Below are 9,844 nucleotides of genomic sequence, written 5' to 3' on the forward strand. Positions count from 1 at the left end.
TGTTGTGATATAAGCTGCCACTTCTGACTACGGGTAAGAGCAGAGAGAGTGTTGGGATGATAGTATTGCATTGCTAACGACTTTCGGTGGTGCGCCTAATACATACTAATACACTTTGCATCTATAAGTTTGTTTCTTAAACCCATAAAAGTGAATTAACTTTAAATAAATATCTGTTCAAAAAAATGTTTTAAATAAATGAGAAGCATGTTTGGACTACCTTCCCACAGTTGCCATTTTGAATGAACACGTCAAGTACAGTATGTCTAATATAAACTGCAGTACTATTGTAAAAGTGCTAGTGTGTGTGAAAAAATGCTAATTTATCAATACCAAATACACTTACGCCTATCTGTCAGAATAAGCCTGATAGCTGTAAGTACAGCATGACAACTTGTCTGTATTGAAAGCATTTTGTTTTAAATAAGGATACTACCACACTTAAATATATCTCTACGGAAGCCCTAATAAAGTGTGCAATTATAATAGTACGGTCCAAAGTTCCACCCACGCAGGTTTATAGTATTGCACAAAATATTGGCAAGAGCCAAAGATTTAATTAAACAGTATTTGATAGTTTTCTATAATTATAGTCACTCATAAATGCTATTGGAGCTGCACTAATTGAATACTAAAATAATTACAGTTTCGTTTAATCAATGCCAAGCTTTTAATACGCAGAAGTGTCATCGTTGGGTTATAGTACTTCCGCGTGCCTTGTGACGTCCTTTCCGGTCTAACCTACCAACATGGACGCCAGCCGCGTGCAGCCGATCAAGCTCGCAAGAGTAAGAAAACACCATGAACACATGGCTGTCTAATTCCGTGTGAACACACATATACAATAGAAGCTAATTTTTCAAGTGGAACCAAAATATTGGAGTTAAATATTACTCTTCGGTCGGATTAGTTAGTGGCTCGGCTCGGACGTCCATCGTGGAGGCCTTCACAGTTCGAGCTAGCGTCAAATGCTAAGCTAGCGATTTGAACATATTTGTGGGCCAGCGTTTTATTTTCCCCCCACAAACTACAGAATGTGTACGTATAATATAAATATTATGTTTGTATTCACAGGTTACCAGAGTGCTGGGAAGAACTGGCTCCCAGGGACAATGTACACAGGTATGCTAATGATGATGCTAAAATGTTGGCTCATTTTTAAGGTGTCGGTTACTGTTGACATGTTAAATTTCCTAAGTGACTGGTATTGTCACATTTTAGTCTGGTGTCAGTGTCTAAATCAGCATGAATTAAGTCTTGATGGTGTATCTGGCGACATGACCAGCGTATACTTTTGGGAAAGTGAAAATGGCAAAATTGGAGGCCTCACCATGAACGTTACTTACCTTATTCAACCCTTTTTCGATGTAAATGCAGAATTTAAACACAGTTGTTAATACAGTGTCTAGCTATTTGTGCAATGCATGACTTGTGGTTTACTTAATCGTTAATACCTGCATACTTAAATGGGAGACTAAGAACGCCTGGAGAACGAATGCACTTTATTCCGCACAGGTTCGTGTTGAGTTCATGGACGACAGCAACCGTTCCATCATCAGGAATGTGAAGGGCCCGGTCAGAGAAGGCGACGTGCTGACGCTCCTGGAGTCTGAAAGAGAAGCCAGGAGGCTGCGATAGGTAAGATATTTACAGTCAAGTGCTGATGTTCATTCATTACACTTAGTGTCTGCATAAGTACTTGAAGTAAATATGCAGCTTTGAGTCGTGATGGGTTACATATCTAGGGTTTGAAAACTCAGATCTTTAACAATTAAAGGTTATCTTTAATGTTGCACATGTTGGGAATCGTGGGCTTTAATTGCATATCGTATTGGTAAACTGCACTTTGGTAAAACACAGTGAGCAGTTTTTAGTCTTAGTCGTCATTTGAAGTGTTTCTTGATGTTCTGACTGCTCACCTGTCTCTACAGAGCCCGCTGAAGCTATGTGGTGCAGACAGAATGCTGTGGAGCGATAAACAACCTCTCCTGTTTCACCCACCATGGCCTACAGCTCGCTTATGTTTTTCAAATAAATGTGGTCACTGAGAGAAAGATGGTGTGAAAACCCTTTTTTTTTTTTAAAGTGTTAAAGCAATGCAGTTGTAAATGCATTCTAAACAAGAACATATGCATCACCGTTACAAACACTAAAATAACTACTCTATAAATCATTCTCAAAATTGTATATATATCGTGTTATGTGTATAAAAATAAATTGGACCCGAGATGAACCCAGTATGTCAAAATACCGAACCTGAGACCAGCACCGACCTGTCACAGGTACATCACAGGTCTTTAGTACAGTATAGTATTAGACCTGGGTAGCTGGAGATGCATGGCCCTTTATATAAATGCCTCAGATTCAAGTATAATGTAAAAAAAAAAAAAGTGTAAGGAAGACTTTACACAGGTGTTCCCAGGCCAGTTGGGAAACAGTCTCTCCAATGTGTCCTGGGTCTTCCCCGAGGCCTTCTACGGGTCGGACTTGCCCTGAAAACCTCCCCAGGGAGGCATCCTGATCATCTACACTTTACACACAACTGTTAATTTTTATTTTTACAATATTTGAAATATGGCAAAAGTTCTGATTTAGACACTTCTGAGCAGTCTCGTGTAAAACAGAATTTCAGCATGAGTAATATGTAAATAGCTTTCTGAGGGCTACACTGTAGTTTGTCTCCTCCCCAGCAGAGGTCAGCCTCTGTTGTAAATGCACATTCCATTTAACCTTCCTTTTATGTTACGTTAGGGTCAGCGCCGACCCCTTTTAGTTTTAAATGCATAAAATGACATTTCTTTATCGTATCAAGGCTTTTTGACTTTGGCAAAATTCACAATTTTAACAAAATTAAAAAACTAAACATTTCACTAAATTTAAAGGTGTTCTGGTTGAAATTCTGACCTTTGTGTTGTTTCGGTCAATTTCAGCCTGTGCTAAAAATACGATTATAAAGCGATATTTACGGCCAGTATTTTCCCAAAGGTCTTGGGCATCATCAAGATGTTTTCTGGCAAAATTGAGACCAGCCTGAATGTTCTTATTGTTCAGCCGTGGTTTTCGTCTTGGAACAACTTGTCCTGCAGGACAAAGATATCTTATGATCAGAGGTGCCGCCAGGAATTCCGAGCCCCATGAAAAAAAAAAGTCAGCGACAACAACACGTGTTTTGAGCTATTTATGCCACTGTCACTTAAAAGAATCACCATTGCTATGACAAACATTGAAGGAATAAAGTCCACGGTGACACGTGGCAGCAGGTCGGTGTTTGTTTGACCTGAGAAATCAATATTTTGTGTTGTGACTTGCTCTACCCTATATTTTGTGTTTGCAACAAACATATGTTGCTGAAAAATCCTTTTTTCCCTTTTTCTTTGAGTAAATATACACGGGTCAAAAATAGTAACACCATAGATGTTACTATTGCTAATAATATTACAATGAAAAAATAAATTCATTAATGTATTTAAAGGATGTGTTCTAATTTCTACTCAGTAATCGTCAGGTGACACAACAACCTTTTTATATGATTTCCTTGAGGTTCATCTTACCATTTATTTTTTATTTAAAATTGTGGGGTATACTGACAAAAATAGCCCAAAGGCCTCCACTAAAAATATTAAAACCAATATTGTCATGGATAAGGTACATATAAGAAGGTAACCTAGAGATGAGAAACAAATTGGATGAGATAGATAAATTAGTTTTTAGTGTATTTTGCAGCTGTTTTCAGACAAAAAAATTCATAACACTATGACTTTATTCCCATCATGTTTTGACTTTATTCTTGTAACATCACAATTTTTTCCCAACCAAATCTTCCAGAAATTGCAACTTCATTCTTTGGTTTGTTACTAAAGTTGCAATAATTATTATGAAAATTGTTGTGACAATTCAATTTTTTCCTCATAGTATTCCGACGTCATGCTCGTAACATTTTTTGTCTTAATGTTACAATTTTTAATATTTATATTATGACATTATTGTAATATTTATCATGAAATTGATGCTCCTTTTTTCAACTTTTCTTGTTGTATTTGTTAGTTTTCTTCTTTGAATGTGTTTTTAAAAAGTGTTGCCGCACTTCGGACACCCCTGCAATAGGTGTGAAAAGAAAGTTAACACAAGAAGAAGGTTAGGCAGGCTGTGAATGTGACGTGTCTCTCAGCGGTGATATTTAAGGACAACATTTTTAACAATTAGTTATGCTTTTTAGTGATATTCTAGGGGTTTCACAAGCTCTCATGCGATTAAAATGTGACAGAAAAAAATGGCTTGTGGGCACTATGAATGGATTAATTCATCACACAACAAATGACAATGAACTTGATAACTTTGTCGGCTTTTATACATTGCCGTCGTCTGTTTTCCTCGTCTCTCGCCAGAAGGAGGGCTCACTCGGTGCATTGGTTTCAGTACCTCGGTGGTTTTGTTCCACGGAACAGCGGCATGAACGGAGTGAGGCCTCTTCTCTGTCTTGGTGAGTGGAGGCAGGGCCAGTAGCATACACACGAGTGCAGCATAGTAGAAAGTAAATTAGTCGATTGCAATACATTGTCATATATTTTTTATATTTTTTTCATTGTGCTTTTCTTAAAAGTAATGTCATAATCTCGTCTCATCCTCGTACACCCAATCTCGCGTATCTTGTGAACTGAGTGTCTCGCGACATCCCTATTAGCTTCATAGCTTTTGATTTCTGCTGGGTTGAATGTCGTGGTAGTTAATTATGGAAGGCACTCATTGCTCTGCTACATAGCTTAATACTTATTAGTCTTCCCGTAAACATTTTGCTGCCTTTAAATTTGTCACTTCCTGGTTGTTTGCAGAGCCATTAGCCTTAGGGTTTGCCTCTTTGTCACTGGTAATGCACCAACATGGCACCTATGTCTATTTACTTACTATAGGAATGACACAATACCCTATGTCTACCTCTATGGGTGTTATTGATCTGTTGAAGTATGAATATGACTTATGAAAGCATTATCAGTATTGACCTCATAATAAAGTTGTTTTTGTGACCTTAAGGAATGTGCCTGAACTCCAGCTTGGGGCTCTTGAAGAATTCCAGGGCTGTTTGAACAGGAAAGCAGGTCAGTTTCACTTCAAGTGTGTTGTTGTCCACGAGATATTTGGCTGCAGGTCGTACAAACACACGAGGATTAATGCCCTTACATTTTTCGTCTCACTTTGACCTACTTCATACTAAACTCTGAGGTGGTCTGCCAATGTGGCGCGTGAATACATTTGGCTCGTGAAATCAGCAAAGAGTGTCAGAACATCCAGTTTTGCGATCTTTTCAAGTGAACATGTCACACACGGCCTTCTTTGCTCACTTTAGTAACACGAGAACAGCCGAAAAGTGGCACCGGGCCACCACTGAAATACATACGCTTTATGTACACCTGCACCCAATACAAGAGATGTGCATACTGCAAAGATAACAATGCTCAAACTTGAGTGACTCTGTCAGAGGGGTATTAACCTAACAATAAGGTTGTGTTTCTAGTTAGCGGTGTTCTAGAACTGCTTTGCATCATACTGATTTAATATTTTGACCCACCCAAAACAGACAATTAGAAACCAGTGGTGTGCCATCGGGCCCAGCAAAGCCTTCTCTGCTGGCCTTAACACTATCAGCAGCACCGACCTGCATTTACAATTTAGATTTTAGTATTCATACAGTCTATTATCTTCATTTTGTAGCAGTGTATGTGTATGTGTATGTGTATGTATGTTGGATTTTTTTTTTTTGTCCAATCAGATTTTAGCTTCTACGTGTCGCCATGTCAGTGTAATCCGCCCAGGCCTACAGAATCAGTCTTGAGAATCAGTAGCAATGGGGTTGTTTTTGTCAGATTTCAGATTCTCCTCCCAGTGCCAGCTAGCAGGCCTGTTCCGACACGCAGAAAGCAGAGAGACACGGCGTTGTTTATTGTTCTGTGTGCTTCTCATGAACAAATAAGTACATTTATCTGTACCGCTGTCCCCCTGTCCCTCGTTGACTAAAGCCTATTATTAGTCAAGAAATATTGAAAGACAAGTCATGTGTAGTATTCTGTTAAATGTTACATTGATGAGCCATGGCATGTCACAAAAAAAAAGTCACAAAAAGTTCTCCTCCCATTCCGTGTGGAAGTGGTAATTTTTTTTGGCTTCATACTTTGTCATTCTTCCCCACTCTGTTTGTAACCCTTTCTTAAGTTTATAACACATAAATTGGAGGCTAACTAGTTAGCTCGATATGCTTAAAGCGGCGGACTCTTGTGTCCCTGTAGGGATCCCGTAGCCTATGCATTGCACTTGTGCAATGTGGTGTGAACAAAGAATAATAGGAGCGTAAAGCTGACTATACGGATGTTATTTCATGTGTACAAGGCTCTAATAATGGTGAAAATAAACGTATTTAGAAAGTCATGAACAGGTTTTCTATGCTGTAATTCCCCAAAAATATTCCATTTATAAAAAAGGAATCCTACTTTGCGGAAATTCGCGGTCGGGTCTGCAACCAATTAACTGCTATAAACAAGGGACGACCGCACGTGTCATATGCAAGTCAGCCTGGGAAAGGCTGGGTTCAGAACCTCCACTGGAAGTCTTTCAGACCAGTGCTTCACGTAAGTGGCGAGTGTCATGTATTTTATTTCATTTTAGATGTTTTTGTCATGTTGATGGAAACATATCGATTGTGAACTGCTCCACGTGATGTTGTCGTGTAGAGGTTTGGAGTTTGATAATATTGGAAGTTAAAGAGTTAACTGGCTTTGTTGCTTTAATAATAATATTATTCATCCCCAGTTATGTAATACCACGCATTGTGGTCCCTATATGAGGAAATAGAGTCCTATAGTCATAGATCCGTGACAGATCCATCCTTGGATGTGTGTACACATGCTCCATTTTTCCTCCTTGGCTTTATTCTGATGGAAAACAACACAGGCACACATGAGCGCATGGCTAGCCAGGTGAATCGCTCACGTTATTCAACATGCATTTCTGTCCAAAACAACGAAAGTGCTTGAAAAAAACAACACTCAGCTACAGTATGTCATGATAAATCCACAGCCCATCTCCGCCTCGCCACACAAACCAAGGCCGCCCTTCTTGTTTGTCTCCTTGTCGCCAAGGTCGCCCTCAAGCTGCAGAAAGCATCAGTCGTGAAACATGTCTGCACACGCTTATCTACAATCGCATACCAGACACTCATAACACCAATAGGAAAAAAGATTACTGCCTGTTCATTGTTTTGTTTTCATCTTTTTTTAAACAGACCGTATATATTTGTTCCCATCACTTGGCCTCATTCGTCTTTGGGCCGACTGATTGGCGCGTTGCTCAAGTGGGGGGGGGAGTCACTGTGGCTATAGTCCACTGCTGATGGGGATGTCGTACAACTTCATGTCAAAAAATCCCAACTATCCCTTTAACACTTAATAAATAGCAGGCGCTTGCTATAAATGGTGAGCGTGACGTCCTGCATGCCAAACCGTGAGCCCACATTCAGCTCCACAGCCTTTCGCCCTTGTTAATAATAAATGGTAAAAGGTGCTCATTAAATATATTTCTTACACTTTAACCCAGCAGCTAACTATAAAGTGTGTCACAGGCTTCAAATTGCAAGATAGTTTACCAACACGTCTTCTTACTTTAGTGAGTCTTTAGCTTTGAATGTAATTGGTAACCTACAGAGGAACCTCCAAGGTCGAATATCTCATTTCAAAACTAATTTGTAATTGGAAATAATCTGAAGGGAATTTGAATTTGACATTGTAAAGCAGGGGTCTCAAACCTGCGGGCATATTTTATGGCCTCCTACTTGATATGGAACGTGAACAGGTGGCTCACTTGACAGAACACTGCTTCAATCAAAAAAGACATGACATGACAACATGTCACAGGTAAGTCAACAACAACTTTTTACAACAGCCGTGCTGCAAAGCATGCTGGAATACTGTAAGCACTCCCGGTAACGTTCTCCCAGCATGCCTTGCGGCACCTTTTTGTAAATACTTGCTTAAAGTACATGTTTACAGCTAACCTATGTGGCCCAACCTCACCCAGACTCTCTCTCCAGAGGACCCCAGTTAGATTTGTTGTAAAGTTAGCATTGTGTAATAACACTCAAACAGGTACTGCTGGAATTTTTAAAGTCATATTTCATCATTTGTTTCGCTCTCATTGCACTTCGCAGCCAGATGCTTTCATTTTACTTTGTCGCAGTAGGTTTGATACTAAACTAGCTGTGAGAACGTATGAATGTATGCACTCTCCACCATGTGATATGATAGAATAGCCCCCGTATTAGATTGTTATTAGGGCTGTCAAAGTTAACGCCATAATAACGAGTTAACACTAACTCCCGGCACTATTTTTTTGGATGCATGATTAAAGGGATAGTTTGGATCAGCAGTGTAGTGTATCAACAGTGACTAACCCACGACTTTGTTCCGTGAGCGGACCTTTGGTCGGATTTCGGTGAGGAGGAACGTAGTTCCGGTTAGGTGCTGGGGTCACTTAAGTAAAGAGTTTGGTGTTCCACACCGGAGGAAGACTGCAGTCTCCTGTCGCAGCAGTCTCCATCCGCACATGTAAACACTGTGGAACACACACACACAACAATGGACAGGCCAGAGCGTGTAGTGATACGAATGGAGAGGAAATAATGCCGAGCGACTGAGACGTCTGACTTTTTTGTTAGCAACGCTTTTGTGATGCAAATGTATTACTCTTTTGAACGCATGTTGTTTTGAGAAGCCAAACTCTTTCAATCGTTAACAATATGATCGCAGCCGCAACAATAAACATGAAAATCTCTCTGACAGTGTCCTACAAAACGGAACATTAGGAGGTTTTGATGTTTTGGTGCAGGTGTACCTAATAAAATGTCTGCTGAGTATACAGAAGCAAAAGCATAAAACATATCTCACAGCAGATGAAGCATGCATTGACTCCGTCATCCCGGTTATAACTGCTCTGTGTGACTTAAGTGGAGGTGATCTGTGTTTGTGGTTTTAAGAGCTTGATGCAACCGAGGGGAACTCGGCAGGAGACGACAGGCTTTGTCTCTCCCATGCTGGCTAGCAGGATGCACAGCAGGGAGGTCTTGGAGCCTCCGGAGGAAAAGAGAGGCCTCTGATTTGCACGCTCCAAACTGGGCTGCAACCTGGGTCACAGCTCTGAACTTTACAAATGGGGCCCCATAGGATGCCATTAACACACGCTCACCTCTGAGGTTACAGGAGGACGTTGGCCGCCTCTTACTCTTGCAACATCTGCTTTCTCTGCCTCCTTTTCACGTCGTTTTATCTCTTCTGCGTTTTACACTCTGCAATCCAATTCCTGCAAGCAAATCTAGGCAAGTTTAGCATTTTCAACACAGATTATCCTTGACGTTTGCCTCAAGCTAAAGTAGGTGCTGTTGGATTCATCAGACGAAAGGCGACAAGGTGCAGAAAGGAGAGTTTGAAAGTGGGAAAAGTATACTGAAACTTGGCTTTCGGAGCTCAAAGCATCTCTAAAGCATGTCAGGTATGTTTACCTTCCTGTTTGGAAAAGCACAGGGCTTTGATTCACGACCACTCTGGAAATGTATGAAAGCTGCATCAAACCCAAAATGAACAAACACGCTCACATGAGAGCAAGAGCAAAATAAATAGAAAAAGGAAGATGTGTTTTCCTAAGCGAAACACTTGATTCACTTTTATGTAAGCCAAAGAGCAAAAGAGGAGACTTCATTGTGCAAAGGTTGCAAAAACAAGGCGGCCATTTATTTTTTTTAAAGGCCCGAGCGCCAACATCCCCACTCTCCCCCCCCTCGCCATGCGTACATAAGACATGCCAAATG

At 40.3% G+C, this 9,844-nt stretch overlaps 1 protein-coding gene across 1 annotated transcript; it reads left to right on the forward strand.

Annotated features, from left to right (window-relative positions):
• Positions 1 to 672: 672 nt before the first annotated feature.
• Positions 673 to 2,054, forward strand: rps28 (ribosomal protein S28). The gene is made up of 4 exons (XM_054768047.1): positions 673 to 788; positions 1,075 to 1,122; positions 1,516 to 1,638; positions 1,932 to 2,054. Exons 1-3 carry the CDS (start codon positions 750 to 752, stop codon positions 1,636 to 1,638), a joined length of 210 nt encoding a protein of 69 aa, XP_054624022.1. The 5' UTR covers positions 673 to 749; the 3' UTR covers positions 1,932 to 2,054.
• The last annotated feature ends 7,790 nt before the right edge of the window (positions 2,055 to 9,844 follow it).

This window comes from Dunckerocampus dactyliophorus, chromosome 2 (genome assembly GCF_027744805.1).
Source record: "Dunckerocampus dactyliophorus isolate RoL2022-P2 chromosome 2, RoL_Ddac_1.1, whole genome shotgun sequence".
NCBI lineage: Eukaryota > Metazoa > Chordata > Actinopteri > Syngnathiformes > Syngnathidae > Dunckerocampus > Dunckerocampus dactyliophorus.